Consider the following 16,861-nt stretch of genomic DNA (forward strand, 5'->3'; position numbering starts at 1 on the left):
TTTGGGGTATTTACCCAATCGCACCAACATAGATGCCTTCTGCCAAGTTCCAATACAGTCCCATATAAGGGACTTATATTCATGGCTTTAATAGTTAAGACCAGTAACGGGATTCATTTTTAGTATTATGCCATCTTAGATCGAATTACCTCCGTCCTTCGACTAGATTCCATGCTCCCGATAAATCGTACAACCTACACATCGCCGCCTAGATTCTCTCACCCAACCCAAATAAGAAATGCACGTACTCGCAAGATGAATTAGTACAGTAGAGATGAAAAAAAGCCCGAGCTGGAAGATATGAATAGCAGGGAAACAGTGCCTCCGCCCCTCACACAAGAGCCCTCTTCGCCCTCCGTTTTTATCATTTAATCCAGACAGAATGCGGCGCTGCAACATAAACTCGTTGCTCTCATAAAACCTCCTTAATCGAAAGTTAAAACACGAAGAGAGAGAGAGAGAGAAGACAGGGGCAATACTATTGGAAAAGGCCCTTGTCGCCTGTTCCGCGAAGCTTGTTTTTGCCCTTATTAAATAATTTCATGCCCGACTTCATCCCCTTATTACCAAACGCCCCTGCGGCCTGCAACAATTCCTTACTCTTTGTCCCAACCTGAGCACCAGAGGAGCCCAAATTAGTCATAGTTGGACCTGTGAACATGTTTTGCAAATTGTTACTCGCAGCCCTTCCGCGTTGTACTGGGGCATCAGGGCTGTGGGAATTTGAATACGTCTGGCGATATGGTTGTTGAGATGCAGATTTGATACCCGGAGACGTTCGTCCTCCAATTGGCATCGCTGAATCTGTTCCATGCTCTGGCTGGCTCTGCATGTACAAAATCCAATTTGATAAGCCAGAATCCATGGAATAGAACTGGGTCCGCGTTTCATCGAACTTTTGTATTCTCTGTTCAATTGACACGATGTTAAGAATGTCTCTGAACGCCATAATCTTTGGTTGCGGAGATAGATGGGTTACAAAGGCGGGTTGAAGGGTAGGTGGCGGCTCAACTGCAGACTCGACGGGTTGTGTTAGGGCGGGATGCTGTTCGATCGACGACGTGTTTGATGATGATTGGACCAAGGCTTGTTCTTTCTCCTCTGCTAAAGATAAACGCGATGTTTCAGGCGCTGCAGGTTGAGTTCTATGACCATTATCCGTCACCTGCGAAACAGGAGACGGTGAATCAAAACTGGTTATTGATAGATCTCCCGCAGCACGGCTGCTAACATCAGATATTTGATGGGATATAGTGGCGCGGCTCTCTGTCCGGGCTTTCAGAGCACTTGGGAGAGTAGCAATCGCATTCGGCTCCGTCGCTTGAGAAGGTTCATTTCCAATCCGGCTATCATTAGCTGAATCACTCGGAGTTGCTGACACACTTGGAATCACCACGGCAGGATTGAGCGCATTCTTCCCGGCATCATTTTCCCAAGAGAACCGGTTTTGGCAGTTTGCATTCCCCTGCTCCGGGCTTCTATGTGGACTCAAAGGACGAATATCCGGAAAGGTATTTCCCTTCTGTAGATCCTGCCCGGGTTCAGTCTCACTCTCGCCCATCCCGTAATTGGCTGATCCAGAACCCTGCTTAAGAAGCAAACCCGTCTCTTGGAGAGACTTATCCTCCACTGGCGCTAGGTAATCATCGTAGACATCAGATAAGTAAGTACTCTCCCGGGTCAGCCTGTCTGGCGCTGGGTCAAAAGCCGCGTGAGACGCGTCGAGGACAGTATTCGCATCAGGTTTGGTGGCTGGACTTGTGCTCAAAGATTTCATTATCTCTTCTCTCAACTTGTCGCTTTCCTTCTCAGGAGATGTAGTATCGATAGTGCTCGGAGTAGACTTCCATTCCTGTATCGTGGGTGTCACAACCTCTGCTGGAGCGATGATGGATCGACGTGGATTTAGCGGCGCTGTAGGAGCGAAACTTGAGCCGATCGTCGCACTCTGACGAGTCGAAGACGATGAGGGAGAATCCCTCGATTGTAAGACCGATAATCCCATACCAGTTACTTCGGGAGACTCTTGCTTCTCCAGTGAAGCAGTATTAGACAATGAAGAGAGGTGATTACCCGTTTTTAAAGGTGGAAGAGACGAAGGCGTCGGGTGATAACCAGGTCCAGCAGCGATTACTTTCGATGCTATTTTTTCGTCATGCTTCCCAACAGAATTATTGAAGTCCTCCTTAGACGTACGCATAGCTCTAATTTCAGCCGCTGCATCTAAGTCAGCGTATTTTGACGGCAGCTGTCGGACAGCAGTGGTTGGTTCGAGATCAGAGAGCTCCGCGTGTCTCATGCTTATTGGAGACGCGTTAGTATTCGCGGCGCCACCCAAGGAGGCCAGGCCGGACCCCTCGACCTTTTCTGTGGGCGTTGGAAAGCCTGAACCGACACTGGTAGTTTCGGACACCCAAGTGCCGGGGAGTTGAGGTCTAGATGTTGCAGATTGGTTAGTTGTATTGACGATGTTACTCTTATTCGGTTCAGAATCAGCGGCGAGCGGCGGCATAATGATTTGGGGGTTCGGTTGGAGCTTTGGGCCCGCCAAAGTACTTGAGGGATTGTTTTCTTCAGAGATTCCAAAAGTGCCACGCCGTTCGTTATTCAATCTAGTTAATTCGTTAGACGCATTCCCAGCTCCATCCGTCTGTTGAGTATCCGGAATTGTCGGTAAACCTGGACGTGCTTGAGAATTATAGTTTCCAGCAGTCGAGAAGAAATCATCGCCAAACCCAGACATGCGTGCCAGGTCGGGCAACTTGGGACTGGTGGAAAGTCGCCCCTGGTTCGTAGGCTCTCCCTGTGGCTCAAGCATATTATTCCGACCATAGCTGCCTTCTACGGTAAGTCCACCCGACTCTATAGTCCTACCATCTTTCTCCCTCTCTTCACCCGGTCGGTTGTAATGGTCTGAAGATCGAACTAGGTCCGAAGGCTTTGTGGGGGATGATGATATTCTTTGCGTCCACAGTCGAGAATCTGGTTCAGGGGTATTCCTGTCATTAATGCGACTTTCCTCACGTGTTCTACTCGTATCACGAGGGGGGAAGCGAGACGATGTTGATCCTTGATCGGCAGACGTGGTAGTGTCGACTGCTCGAGGTCCTGAGTTCGATCCTGTTTCAATATGCAAAGATGGCGGGCCATTGGAGTCTCTTGTCCCGAAAGGACCCAGTCTGTTCGATGAGCTAACCATGCCGACCGAAGAATGAGAGAATGTTCTCGGTTGCTGGGTGTTCGCTTGTTGTCGTAACGCAGCGACCCTAGGTGCAGGCTCGGGTTCCGGTTCGGGATCGCCATATTCGTCCTCGTATTCATTACCCCAATCATCACCGTCGTAGCTTTGAACCTTAGCTTCTACCCATTTTCTTGTCTTGGTTCGGTTTACATTTGCCTTATAGGTATTAGGGGTAGAAGGCGTCCTACGTGGAAAATATAGGTGTCAGTAGCGAATGAACTAGGTAAGATTGACATGTGTAGATAGAATATAAAATATGAATATCTATATATTGCGGGCGATTACGACAGGAGCATAAACTTACATTGGGGAGAACAGGCTGTTGTTCCGGACGACATTATTGTACGACCCTTCATTCATGGTAGCAAATCGAGGAATGCCTTATAAGCTACCGCAACATCTAGAATAAATAGATTTCGGGTTTTTGGATACGGCAGGGGATAAATAAATGGAAAACAAAGTACGCGAGAATAGGTCTAACGTAATCGGCGACGATACAAACGGGCGAATTATTCAATGCGCCTCAAAGGTTTAAATCAAGGGGTGCCGGGTAACCCGTGTTGACGTAGGTAGTTGTTAAGAAAGGTATCACAAAATTAGCAGACGGATAAATGATGTCTGGTCGGATGCGGAAGAAGAGGCGAATGGCTGTCGTAAATTGAATGCAGGCAAAGCGGGAAGAGCTATAAGAGGTGGACCTGTATAGATAGATGCAAGGATTTGGAAGATGGCGATGATAATGATGATGACGATGATGATGATCGATATTTGATATTCGATGTTACGATAGTTTCAAGAGGTTAGAATAGAATATGTACGGTAGAAAAGATTTAAAGCCTGCCGCGACAAAACTTGCGAGGAGGAGGAGGAGGATGTAATGTTGGAGAAAAACAATAGGATGTTTGGTTGAAAATCCATTTGGTCGGGATGACGATAGTTTGGATAATTTAGCACCAAAAAAAATTACAATACAAACATATAAGTACTTAAAGTTAACCTTAGCAGGTGCTCGTACCTAACTAAACATCCAGAAAGACATTGCGATCCGCCCTGCTCTAAGGTACCTAATTATGAACAAATACCTATGTGGGTATGTGGGTACATACATGTTTGTGTTAACTTGTGTCGGCGCCTGCAACACCCTGTATTTAGGTACATACGTAATCCCGCAGTGGATGGGCACATGCCCCATCTGGACCCCTACCACAGCGCCAAGACTTTCAATTGGCTACATGGTATTCGTATTTCAACTTTCACATCGTAACTTATGAGTAGTTGCACGCGAGCACAGCCACGAGCCAATTACGGGAACTAGGTAGTATAGGTAAGTGTCCCTAACCTACATAGTAGTGCAGCATTAGACAAACTACCTCCTATCAGTATCAGAATTAGGTAGGCATGCCGGCATGTTCGATAGCTAATCTCGTTCAGGCTAAAGTAAACTAATGTTGATGTATGCAAACATAACCTCCTCCAACTACAGACATGCTATCGTATAGAGCAGGAGCTAAAGGTACCTAAGGTTAGGTAGTTTAAAATAGAATAAATCCTACAACAGGCATTCAACTACCCATACACTTGTACATAGACTGAGTTGTGTTACTAGCATGTCTAGCAAATGAGGGTTGATGTCTAAATTATCGTTGCGAACCGGCAAGGGTGCTTCCATCGTGTTCTAAAGTGGCTTATCATTGATTTAGTTAAATATTTCTATAGCTGAAATTATACTCTTATTATTATCCAAGGTATATTATGAATAGGTACCTAAGTTAGGTTAGGTAGGAGCTATCTTTCGTCGAAAAGAAAAAAGTTGTAATCTCAATCATGGTATTCAACCAAAGGCTCATATAGTCAAGGTCCGCGCGAAAGCACCCAGTAAGTAAATCAATGTCAAAGACGATAGGTACCTAAGCTACCAGGTAGGTTATGGCTTTTCGCATTTCCGTAGTACCTCTTCGATCGCCTCATCTACTTGCCGACTAGACCATCTGGTTCTCGAATCAGGGCGAACCATCGCTTCTGCCAGTGAAACTACCTCCTCAATGACCTCAGGGGCATAGCCCTCGCGTTCGAGACCTTGTTCCAGACTCATTGGTACACAACCCATCTGCAGTCTCTGAAGCATATCGACTCGTTCCATGGCTGTTGCACAGGGGCATACCATTTCGATGAACACGACACCTAGAGCGAATATGTCGACTTTCTCGTTGTCGGCATCTTTTGACGACGGTGGCCGGTAGTACGTAGTGCCGACAGGGCGATTCGATGTTGACGAGCTATTGTCTTTTGCAATTGATAGAGGCAACTCCCCGCGCGCAAGTTGGGTCACCAGCCCAAAATCACCAATCCGCGGATTAAGCCATTGCGGAAGTAGATTTCCGGCCCCTGTCCGACAAGAATTACATGCAAGGTTACAGTATCCGCTTCTTGGCTCAGCCTCGGGTAAGGAGAGGAATATGTTGCCCGGCTTAATGTCTCGGTGTATGAAACCTTTAGCGTGGACGTACCGTAACCCTGCGTGTATGGCATGAAGGAGCCTAAGGCTTGGGACAAGATGAAAGCAGTGTCTTAAGGCCTCACGCCCGCTAGAAGAAAGAGATATATACTGAGCTAGTGTCATTGGATATAAGGACATTTGTATGTATAAGGTGTATCCGACTGCGTCGAACGCCCCCCGATTTCCGCTCGTGTTTGCTAGATGGCTTTTCCCGTCTGTAAATATATCGCTGGGATTTGACAAGGAAAGGCTCTCAGTAAAAGCTTCCTCAGAGGTAAGCTTCTCAAACCATTGTTGTTCATTAATTAATTGATCATTAGCGTTGCTATCACGGCAAGATTGAGTATCTTCTGCAAAAACAACACCGCCGCTTACTGACGGCTCTGGCCTGTGCTCTTCGTCTTCAGAGAAGGGCCATTGTTCCAATAGCAACTGCTTCCTTTGACATACGTCTGCCTTCGTGCTGGAGCCTAAATTGCCAGTCAGCGATTATCGTTACGTCGAAACGAGGTTCAGCCACGTGGATAACACGCATTCGCACGGTCAACCATGTCAGGTAAATAGGGATAAAGCAGACTAACTACCTAGATAGATATATTAACGTACCGTGTGGGACTTCAACTGATTGTGACGGATGAGGCTCCTCAAGCCATGTAGCATGATATCGCACGATATTAGGGTGATCCAGCGTGGCTAAAGCTTGTACCTCGCGTAAGATATGCTGAAGCTCTTCAAGCTTCCCATCGCGAAACCTTCTTCCAAGTCTCGGAGATAGTTGGATCTTCTTTACCGCATACGTCCCTTGGTCTAATGGGTTGAAACACTTGTACACTTTCCCGAAACCACCTTTTCCTAAGAGTGCGCACTCTTTAAACGAGGATTGATAATGGCTTATTGGGGAAGGCTGGAGGGTCAGTTTCGAGTCATCAGCTGGATGGGGTAGAAGAGTAAGTTGGGACGTCCCAAGAACCAAGTCACGCATCGCATTGGGTAAGGGAGATGCGGGTGCTTGAGAACCAGCCACCAGATTGTCTAAAGCTGATAGGTATTGGCGACGAGAATTTCTCAGAGCGTCAGATGCGACAAAATCCGACATGACTCCATTCGCTGATAGTGTTCGACTTGCGTCGGCGAAAAGTCGTCTCGCGAGAGGCTGAATCTCTGGGGAGTTTCTCGTATAGTTATGTCCCGGGTTGGTGGTATTGAGCCACTCGGCAGCACGAGCACGGATGTAATCTTCAAGCAAGCTAGCTAGCATCATCTTACGATGCTCCTCAGCATCGTCGATATTGCCCGAGGAGTCATGGGAGCTTGAGACAGATATCGATCTGATATCGGAGGAAACGCTGATGCTTTGGGTATCTCCTCCATCTGTCTTGATTTCGGAGCTGGATAAATCTGCTTCTTGTCTTGTTCCCTCTCTACGATCCATAATGAAAGATCAAACCGTGTAGTTAAGCTTAACTAGAAGGTATCGCGTCCGTGCCAATGCCAGGCAACCAAGGCAACCAAGCAACGATGTGACGGTGTACGTATAAAAGGCAGCGGTCATCCGGAGAAGTCAAGGAGGAAGACATGCAAATGAACCATCGGTTGGACAAATGATTTAACCCATTCCAAACTATTTGGTAATATTTTTTCAGTCGCCCATAGTCGGCTACTTGGCTGATCGTGTGGTTATGAGGCTGTGATGTGTTCTTTAAGACAATAACGGCCACGCTGTTCCATCCCTTTCTCTCCCGTCGTCCCCAGCTCAACGGTGACGCCCTGGAAATAATAACGAGCTTCAACTGAACAACGCACTAATCAATCAATTGTGGAGAATAATCGTTTCTTTGATTTAGTAAGTTCCATGAGAAGACATTGCGATCCAGAAAAAAAGACCAAAAGAAAGGAAAAAGATTGAATAATTCAACTTTTCAACTTTCAAGATTGAACGGGTACTACCGTCCGTGCTAAGCTCTCAAGGGTTTAGCGAGATATATGGTTTTATGTAATTTAGTGTATGTAGAACCTTCTACAAGGTCGTCTCTTTAAATTCATGTCGTTTTAAATTCATATCGATGGTACCTAGCGTACGTGTTTGCATACTAACGGACTCCATGTGGAAACTAAAAAGTTTAGGTTGTTTGCTAGCCCCATCGATCCAATCAATTCCCTTGACGCATACTCTTTTTGGTACATTTCCCAAACGCTATCCATGTAAAACGCTATACATGTATCAGTCATCGTCACCACCTATCTCTTTCTTTTCTCTACATTCACCTTCATGTGCTGTATCACTGTATAGGAAATTATATGTTTTTTTTTTGTTTAACTTTATTTATTATTTTATCCATTCCCGTATGGAATGGCTTACTGCTGTCATGGCTTGGGACAATAGTTGTTACCTACCTCCTCCCTGAACACCAAATCTGCATCGAGCAGCGCCGGCTCCCTTTGCCCAGAATAAGGCGACTACCGATGTACTACCTCGAAGAGCTTCGGAACGTTTTCACGACTCTCACTCCAAGCTATGTAGAGTACATACCCTCAGCGGGGTGGGTACCTACATAGGTAAAATACCTCAGGTAGACAGATGGTTTACCTCTTAAAGAGCAACTTGACTAGGTACCTAACCTATTCGTGTTTAGTAATTATATAGATTCCTGTTGTTTGGAAAGAAGCTCTGTAGGTAGCTGGCGGCGTACTCATGCCGATGGCTTTCAACCCATCTGGCTTCCTCGTCACTCATCGACACATGTGGATCCTTCTCTATGCGTAATAGAAGTGCGTATTCGGTTGGTACTCCCCGCTGGGAGTATCCCTTTTCCATGCTGGACTGCACAGCCTTCCGCAGCAGGCCGGTGAAAGTCCGAGCGTTCGGTATTTCTTGGATTCCCATCTCTCTGAGGAAAGATGGAAAGTCATTGATAGTGTGTAGGCGCCGCATTGTCTCTGCTAGTCGTTGAGCGGCACCGCGGGGCGGAGCGCCATGGCGGTCGAATAACTCGTCGCGAACTTGGCTCAATGGTTTCTTGTGAGAAGGCCGTGCCGTGCGCCGGAATAGCTCTGAGAACATCAGAATTCGATAAGAAGTTCGCGAGCCCCTGAAAGTCTGGTCCAGGCGGTAAGCTGATACCGGGTCCCGCTCCAAATATGACAGCTCGGGCATGTTGGATCCTATCTTATCAAAAAGCCAGACCACATTTCTCGTAATCGCTTCGATGATGATGGCCTTTATAAGCCCTTCCGTAACCTCGACGTCAGATATCAACAAGGCAATGTGGAGATGTCCCAAACTAGGACACTCCACTTTGGATCGTTTTCCACTTATAAAGTTCTGTAGTAAACGGTTTGCATGCACAACCAGGGTGTGATCCTCGGTGGCAAGGCACACCAGCAGGTGGAACAGGTGGAAGTATGAATCAATAGCCTTTTCCGATGCATGACGAAGGTTAGTCCTGGAAGAATCGCAGCTGGTAGTAGAGTCTGTTACTTGGGTAAGTCGAATGACGACATCAGTCATAAACGTGAACAGCACTTGAGCTTCGGTGAAAGTCCCCTTATTCGGTATCTTTTGTACCATTGCATCTAGGGCAATTTTGACGGACTTCTTGACCCTCCCCCAATGCCCGGGAGAGATAGGTAAAGGAAGCCAGTGATCGAAATGGAGATTGTTGACAGACAGACGAATATTCCAGTGTCTGTAGGCTTCCTGGGAAAGAAGGTCAAACTCTGAGGCAATATGGCCACTCTCGATCGATACACCGACGCCGAGATTTACGGAATGGTAAGTTTGCTTGAGACAGAAGCATTGAAGCTCCCGCTGCCTGATAACATCGAACTCCCTGACTATGTCACTGATCCTAGGCCAAGCGGCAGCAAAGCTTGTCAAATCCTCGAAGTCTAGCTGCTCAAGAATAAGCAGCATCAGTTCGGTCGGTAGACGGTCGATTTCACAAACCGCAACCTTCGCAGGTGGAGGTATCTCTACTTTATATTTGGTGCTTTGGGTTTGTTGGTGACGCGGTTTCCAAACCCTGTGAAGGGTAGGCCACTGATCTGGATTATTACTCACGCGGGCATCATAAGGCTGCGATGAGACGGCTTTCCGAGGGGATTTCCATTGGGCTTGTCCAAAATAGCAGTAGTTACACGTGAACGAGTCAATCAACTGCCTATCCACGGCCCTGAATGTAGACAGGTTCTTTCTGACGCCGCCATAGTCCTGCTCGATGGTGTCGCTGGAGAAGAAACTAAGTAGTTGGATGGCTATACCCTTCAGAGTGTATGCCGGTGTATGCTCATCGGTGCGCCGTAGAATGGTGGCACATATGTAGTCATTAAAGACATTAGGATGGTGGACGTCTGAGTTCATTTTGACTTGTGGCGGATCTAGAGGATACATTGGTGAAAAATACACGGTAAGGTGTAAGGGTTTATAGTTAGAAGGCGTAAGGACCAGGCATGCTACCGAAAGGTCGTCGTTGCTTATGTGAAAAGCGATATTGGGGTAAGGATTTTCCATGAGTTCCTTGATATCTAACATAAGGCGGTTTCGTCGAAGGGAATTGCCAACATTCGACTGGGACTCCGTAGTGTTTTGATGAGCCATGACGATAAGTTGGTGAGAATAGCTTTCTTCGGGCGGACTAATTATGAAGAAATCGGATTGACGATAGAGAATGCCTATTGGAAGTACGGCGCAATATATTAGAGAAATACCAGAGAGTAGGGGGGGTATATTATTGACATTCAGATTAACCAATATACTTTGTAAAAACTGTCGTGGCTACCCTGGGAACATATGGACACAAGGACGGGCAGGAAGAGACCACAAAGAGAATGAAGACTTGCATTGGAAGTTAGTTGATTTAAGTATCCATCGTGAGAGTCTGAGTTTGTAGAATGTGGAGTAGAATAGACTGGTAATAATCAGCACAAAGCCTACAAAATCAACAATAATGAAAATCCAGGCCAATGATAATTTTTGTTAGGCATCTTTAAGGTATATTTCGGCTGTTGACTCATCACGGCCACTATTCTAGCTGGTTATGCAGGTGGTAGTGGAGGATCGACGACCCCTATTTTAACCGTTTTCATCTCGCCGGGAAGTAGTTTGCGCTACGGTTTACGGTTTACGGTTGACTGTGGGGTTTTAGCGTTGTTTTAACGGGGACCCCAACGGAACACTTCGGTCGCCTGGACGCTCCAGCTTCTTCACAATCAGTTGTCATTAACTGGGCATTCGAAATAGTGTTATGATTATACATGTCCACCAAAGAAAATTCCAACGATCCAGAGGTATCAAATTCTCTCCCCGCTCCCGTCCTTGAAACCGTCCTGTAAACCCGATGTGTTTAGTACATAAAAAAAATCAAGTTCTTTCCTTGTACACCATTTTGTCATCACTCGTTGTCTCGGACCTCCGTGACCAAGATCAGGTATCATTGCAAGTGATGTAAATCAAAAATAAACCCCTCCCTCCCCGCTACCTCTCTCCCCAAGGAAACCAAAAGTCAAAAGTCGACTTTCATCTATATCTAGTCGCCATAGTCGCTCTCGCTTTCATGCCCATCATTTCCTGTCATTCTATCATGGACCGCATATAACGCCCTGATCCAAGTATCAAGCATAGTATTCAACGATCGCTCCTGGTCTTCGTCTAGTCGCATATCTGAAATCTTGTCTCGCAATCTCTCGTAAGCTTCTATCATGACCCAAATTTGTAATGATGAAGTTTCCGCATTGGGTCGAAACGCCGACCCTCTGGCGGCCGACGAAAGCTCTTGTCCAAGCAGGTCAACGCAGATCTGCAGGCTGGGGCTCCCGGGGGTTGCTCGCCTCGGCGGCGGGAGGGCCGGTGCATGTTGGTGGTGTCGACGACTCTCTCGAGGAGAAGGGAGTTCGGGTGTGAATGAAGGTTGAAGGGAAACTGAATCCACCTCGGAAGCTACCAACGTCCCGTCGTCGGAACGAGGCGATGATCTAACTAATAATGTCTCGGAGAAATCCGGAGTGATGTCTTCTCGTGCTGCTTGGTTGTCCAAGCTTGCACGGTAAGACTCCCCCAGGCGTAATGGTTGGACTTGGTTCGTGTCGTTCAATATTGCGCAACTTGACTCCAGTAAAGCTCTATAAGATTCCGCAATTTCTTCCACGCTCGAAACTCTGTGTCTCGCCGTTTGCTCTTTTCTGGAATCCTCCTCTAATTGTCCGATATGATGGACGGGCGTCTTCGCATACCTTCTCGTCGCCGATGCGGCTGAAGGAGGGTTGGCGCAGGAGGCCCTTCTGTCAAGTTGTCTGCCCGGTTTCGTGTCGTCGGCGGCAAGATGCGCGAATTCGGGAATGACTTGCATAGAGTGTCGCAGCGACTTCTCGACAGGCTGTACGGGCAGTTGACCGCGGCAGAGAGACCCGCTCTTGCGAAGCTGCTCAAGCCATTTACCATCATCACGACCGGATGTTGATGGGATGGGTTTGCTGATCGTATTGGTGATAGTGGCACCCGACTTCTTGGCGTCATTGTGGTCGTTGGGCTTGTACCAACGCTGAGGGGCGCTGATCTTCTGGAGCTTCCTCCGCAATTTCTTGCCGGGGCCTTCAGGCTTAGCGGGAGTAGGCTCTACGATCACCGTGGATCCCCTATACCAATTCATTGTGAATTGAAAGATTTTACATTACCAGGAGGGGATGTTTCGATAGCGGCACACGGCGGGGAAAGCAGTGCTATATGGCAATACGAAGATGGTGTCTTTCTTTTTCTTTTCTTCTTTTCTCTCTTTTTTTTTTTAGCGATTCTTCTATTGCCTACCTAGAGTTACATTTACTCAACAGGAGTTTTTTTAGGGCGATGACGTTGGCGTATCGAGGGATGTCATAGAAAATCTGTCTAACGAGTCCACCGCACTTTTCCCTGTCAGAGCCAATACGAAAACCGGATTTACATAGCCCCTGGACACCAAGTAGCATTGGTGGATTGGCTTACCTGCATATGCAATCGTGACGGCCTATTCCAATGCAACCCGTCAAATTGGGGGGAGCCTTGGAAACTATCGAATGTGCGTTTTTTGTTTCCCGAGCCGGATAAGACCAGAAAAGGATAGATCTTGTCATCTGCACACTCAAAAGGTAGGACATCTCTGGCTGTCAATGTTTCTGATCTAAGACCAGTCGGCTGGATTTACCAAGTTAGCCATGCCTATGGCAGCTATGGATACCTACCTATCTTACATATGAGATATGGAATAGGCAGGTATGTATGGGGCCGAAAGATATGCCCTTATGATCCTCCCGCAATCGTATGTGCGTGTAGGTAACACGAGGTCTGTATGTCTTAGGTATTGGTGTTGTCCATTGCTGTGGCGAACACCTAGTCCAATCGTTTGATGGCACGCTGGAAAGGTCGGCGTGGTTTGCAGGGATTGTACAAGGTATTACCATGCAGTGAGACTATTTACTGCTGATACGAGTTGGTCGAGACGATTTACTCTGATCATTCTATTCGCTCTCTTCCCTTCCTATGGTTCACTTGGCTGATGTTGGGTGAGCACAGAACGCCAAAAAGGTAAAAGTTTTACAGCTCGCGACCCCAAGTTGCATCCTAGGCTGCATCTTGATAATTTTGTCCCGTTCCATTTATATTAATGAATTCTTCAGGGTCGTGATTTTCTAGTCCTACCGAAAATGCCGGCGATTATATGGTAGAGATCCCAAGGCTGTTCTTTATTATTAGAAACTACCTACAGAAAAAAGCTACACCACTGCTATTCCTTCTCATCTACGTCTCTAATTAGATATCTACGAACCTCTTCCTGTCGATAAGATAAATCTGTAGCTCCGCGGCATTTATAATCCCTTCTCGGCCCCCAACCACACCACTCGGAGATGAGTGTGTCTCTGATAGATTCGGATCCGGAGACCACTAGGAAAATGAGGGGACCTGCCACTGCATCGTTCTAGCAAATTCGAACATTCTTAGAATCACCACATATGTGGAAATTACCGGCTTGTTTTCTATTTTACCCTACAGGTTGTAGCATGTTATCACAGGGCTCAGAATTACTACCTCACCTACCCAAGGTAGTAATGGTTTTCGTTGACTTATCGCCCGATCGATAGTCAAAAGAGTTTTGACTCCCGTTTGGCCATTCGACTATTTATTCCCAATACGAAACCTATCAACCGCCATATTCATATTCATCTCCATATCCATAGTCATCCGTCCTCATTAGCAATGCTAACAGGACTAATAAGCAGGATTTGTCGGGGGACGATCCGAGAATTAGCGCCTTAAGGGTCGACCAGCACCAGCACCAGCACCAGTCATTGCTCATATTGATTCCAGCGAAACGAAGCAGGAATACCAATGATCATAGTCGCTCGAAGTACCTCGTGCGGGGTTCGAACCCCTCGCCTATCGAACAAAGACGTAAGTAAGCGCTTTCTCATCGCAGAAGTTTGGTGCACCCTATAATGATTAGGTACTGTACCTAGGGATACGATTAGGTATACACGATTTATAGATAGAGATAACTGGCGCCGAATCTCATTGATCTAGGCAGACAGCGCTAAGCGATAGGTACCTAGGTGATGAATAGATAATCGCATATGAAGATCTAAGGTACCTAACACTCGACTCCGGTTATGGTACCTGTTACCTCCTACCTAGAACCGAGTTCAATAGGTGCTGTATACCTTCAAATAAAAATGAATTTCAATTCCCCTAAAGCCAACTCATAAATGGGCGATGCATCATGGTTCCGGATTAGATATCATTACTAACCTCACCATATACCTTCAGTCGTGTAGTTATTCCGGCCTAGGCACTTCAGAAAATGCGGATAACGTATCATGACATACCTACCACTGTTAGGAGGTTTCAACTAATATGACAGGTACTGAAGGTGCTATGTCTGTTAAATGTCTCGTCAGGAATTCTATTAAGTTCGGGGTAAGGGAGTTGGCTAGTTCTATTGTGTAATATCGAAAGTTTACCTCTTGCCTTATTATAAGTATGTACCTAGGTACCTACCTAACTTATATCCCGCTCATATTAATATATGGAATTAGCATTCAACCGAGAGTTTCAACAGTTTAGGTAGTTCTTCAGGCTGTCTTCACTTTAGTTTTACATCCTCAATGCCTGTTATGTCACAACTGATACAGAGTCTTAAAGCGAGATATTCAGAACAAGGATAACTTTAATAAGGGGTATACGGTAGTCACTACCCAACTTTTGTAACTTGAAGCCAAAGGTTCATTGACTTGGTTTGAGAGTAGATAGCAGTACTTTCCGCCGTTTAATCTGACTGCAATTTTAGGTCATACCTAACTCGAGGTAAAAGTAGGTTAGCGAAGGAGCTATCCTAGTAGGGTTCCTCGCGGAACAACGAAGTTGCTTTCCCTACCAGGAATCTATGCGGGGGATTGAACTGGATTCCTAGTTGAGGGCTATTTTATTGATGGAAATCCACGCGTAAGGGGCAAAAAGTGGATGGCATTTATCCCATGAGCAAACGAAATTGGAGCAAACCTAATAGTCAACCAATGATAGAGTGTGCAATTCATAGGTTTGTAATGTAGAGTGTGACTAAGTTATCGAACCAGACCATCTAGACACAACTAACTGACGATGTTGGAGAAATTCAGCCTCATTAGGGTCCGCCTCCGGTCTGGATCTCCCCTGAGCGGCGACCATTAGACGAACCAGAACCTAACTAAACTAATTACAAATGCTGTCATTGGCTGATGCTTCTCCCTCAAGAAAAATATTGACCAATTGGACCTGACATGATTACTTTTCCTTTGACTAAGTTTGGCTAGTGATGTCAGTGGCAGTTTCTCATAGGTACTGATAGAAACAACGTTGAGTTCTCAAGCTACAGGTACGAAAGCTACATCGTATGTATAAATATTTAATAACCCGCCATCATCTTCCATATCACTGTTCAGATACGAGATGCAGACACAGATTTCTTGACGAATCTTAACGAAAAACCAGCCCACTTGACTTTTCACGTACTCACGATCAGACTTTATACAACATCCATCACATCTACACCACATCACATCTACGCATCACATCCCATCACGATGGCAACTGAAGTCGAGAAAGCAACTAAAGTCGCGAAGGCAACACCTACTTGCTGCGGCAGGAACACCGGGGACGAGTGTGTCTGTGGTAAGTTTGAGCCTCATCTCATATACAGCATAACCTCATACCCATATGGAGAACAAGATTGACTAACATCTCTGTTCGTAGCTAAACAGGCCACCTGCTCCTGCGGCCAGGAATCCGCCCTTGAATGCACGTGCGAGAAAGCGGCAGTCGAGAATGACGTTAGCGGCCCTCGATGCTCATGTCGAGCTCGTCCTGCTGGCCACTGTACCTGTGAGAATGCGCCCAAGGAGAACCAAATCGTTACTGGTAGCACCTGCGCATGTGGTGTTCGCCCTGCCATCTCCTGTACCTGCGAACGCGGTACTTCGGACGCGAACCCTAACGAGACAGACTTTACCACGAAGAAATGAGGCATCAAGCATATGGATTTGAATAAAAAAATAGTCTATCATAGAGATTTTCATGGGGCGAATCGGTGTTAGGACAGCACTAGTGACTGCGACTCATGATGGTTTTGGTAGTAAATATTGCTATACGGAGAACTTCGGTGGGATTCTATATGATACGGTCGCCGGAGCACGGAGTCGGGTTTTCTAGCATTAAAAATATAATTTTTTTTTTCTCCGATGATTCTATCCAAGGCTCGTAGGATGTACCTTGGAATTTCCAAAGACAACTATTGTATTCATAACCTAGATGACACATGATCAGCAACAGAAGCATTCGATTTACGGGTAGGAATAGGAAAACTCGGTTGTAGAAGCTGGAAGTGGTGATTGCATGTAGTTTGTACGGTCAACCGTGGAAAAGAGAATAATGTATTTGTATCCTGATTCGAATAGAAAAATGTACCTACCTAGGTACCTTAGGTACTAGGTACCTAGGTATCTGATTGAACTTTGCCTGGGCCCTGAATCGAAAATAATTGGCTCTCCTTTTTTTTTTTTTTGTGCCCCTGTACAATACGTTTATGTACCTTATGTAAGTATTTAAGTATCGTCATGTACTGTGCAGT

At 46.2% G+C, this 16,861-nt stretch overlaps 6 protein-coding genes across 6 annotated transcripts; 2 read left to right on the forward strand and 4 right to left on the reverse strand.

Annotated features, from left to right (window-relative positions):
- Positions 1-201: 201 nt before the first annotated feature.
- Positions 202-3,902, reverse strand: F4812DRAFT_2581 (uncharacterized protein). Its single transcript, XM_047930775.1, has 2 exons — positions 3,546-3,902; positions 202-3,425 (listed from the first exon to the last, which is right to left on the reverse strand). The coding sequence occupies exons 1-2, from the start codon at positions 3,599-3,601 to the stop codon at positions 479-481; spliced, it is 3,003 nt and encodes a 1,000-aa protein (XP_047794524.1). The 5' UTR covers positions 3,602-3,902; the 3' UTR covers positions 202-478.
- A 623-nt stretch (positions 3,903-4,525) lies between these two features.
- Positions 4,526-7,355, reverse strand: F4812DRAFT_2678 (kinase-like protein). Its single transcript, XM_047930867.1, has 2 exons — positions 6,345-7,355; positions 4,526-6,208 (listed from the first exon to the last, which is right to left on the reverse strand). The coding sequence occupies exons 1-2, from the start codon at positions 7,168-7,170 to the stop codon at positions 5,166-5,168; spliced, it is 1,869 nt and encodes a 622-aa protein (XP_047794525.1). The 5' UTR covers positions 7,171-7,355; the 3' UTR covers positions 4,526-5,165.
- A 603-nt stretch (positions 7,356-7,958) lies between these two features.
- F4812DRAFT_2696 (uncharacterized protein) lies at positions 7,959-8,330 on the forward strand. The gene has a single exon (XM_047930889.1). The coding sequence runs from the start codon at positions 8,037-8,039 to the stop codon at positions 8,292-8,294; it is 258 nt and encodes an 85-aa protein (XP_047794527.1). The 5' UTR covers positions 7,959-8,036; the 3' UTR covers positions 8,295-8,330.
- F4812DRAFT_407814 (uncharacterized protein) lies at positions 7,959-10,869 on the reverse strand. The gene has a single exon (XM_047932325.1). It carries the CDS (start codon positions 10,333-10,335, stop codon positions 8,368-8,370), a length of 1,968 nt encoding a protein of 655 aa, XP_047794526.1. The 5' UTR covers positions 10,336-10,869; the 3' UTR covers positions 7,959-8,367.
- A 394-nt stretch (positions 10,870-11,263) lies between these two features.
- On the reverse strand, positions 11,264-14,059 carry F4812DRAFT_454022 (uncharacterized protein; the record flags this gene model as incomplete). Its single annotated transcript, XM_047936570.1, has 2 exons — positions 11,264-12,368; positions 13,968-14,059. The coding sequence occupies 2 exons, from the start codon at positions 14,057-14,059 to the stop codon at positions 11,264-11,266; spliced, it is 1,197 nt and encodes a 398-aa protein (XP_047794528.1).
- A 1,254-nt stretch (positions 14,060-15,313) lies between these two features.
- Positions 15,314-16,674, forward strand: F4812DRAFT_2824 (uncharacterized protein). Its single transcript, XM_047931044.1, has 2 exons — positions 15,314-15,906; positions 15,988-16,674. The coding sequence occupies exons 1-2, from the start codon at positions 15,819-15,821 to the stop codon at positions 16,254-16,256; spliced, it is 357 nt and encodes a 118-aa protein (XP_047794529.1). The 5' UTR covers positions 15,314-15,818; the 3' UTR covers positions 16,257-16,674.
- The last annotated feature ends 187 nt before the right edge of the window (positions 16,675-16,861 follow it).

This window comes from Daldinia caldariorum (genome assembly GCF_022478825.1).
Source record: "Daldinia caldariorum strain CBS 122874 unplaced genomic scaffold F4812scaffold_1, whole genome shotgun sequence".
Classification (NCBI taxonomy): domain Eukaryota; kingdom Fungi; phylum Ascomycota; class Sordariomycetes; order Xylariales; family Hypoxylaceae; genus Daldinia; species Daldinia caldariorum.

Coding starts and splice junctions, on each gene's coding strand:
- F4812DRAFT_2581 (XM_047930775.1), bottom strand. CDS start 3,601: ATGAATGAAGGGTCGTACAATAATGTCGTCCGGAACAACAGCCTGTTC. Junction 3,426..3,545: donor AACAGCCTGTTCTCCCCAAT/GTAAGTTTATGC, acceptor TTTTCCACGTAG/GACGCCTTCTACCCCTAATA.
- F4812DRAFT_2678 (XM_047930867.1), bottom strand. CDS start 7,170: ATGGATCGTAGAGAGGGAACAAGACAAGAAGCAGATTTATCCAGCTCC. Junction 6,209..6,344: donor ATCAGTTGAAGTCCCACACG/GTACGTTAATAT, acceptor CTGGCAATTTAG/GCTCCAGCACGAAGGCAGAC.
- F4812DRAFT_2696 (XM_047930889.1), top strand. CDS start 8,037: ATGTTTTTTTTTTGTTTAACTTTATTTATTATTTTATCCATTCCCGTA.
- F4812DRAFT_407814 (XM_047932325.1), bottom strand. CDS start 10,335: ATGGCTCATCAAAACACTACGGAGTCCCAGTCGAATGTTGGCAATTCC.
- F4812DRAFT_2824 (XM_047931044.1), top strand. CDS start 15,819: ATGGCAACTGAAGTCGAGAAAGCAACTAAAGTCGCGAAGGCAACACCT. Junction 15,907..15,987: donor CGGGGACGAGTGTGTCTGTG/GTAAGTTTGAGC, acceptor CTCTGTTCGTAG/CTAAACAGGCCACCTGCTCC.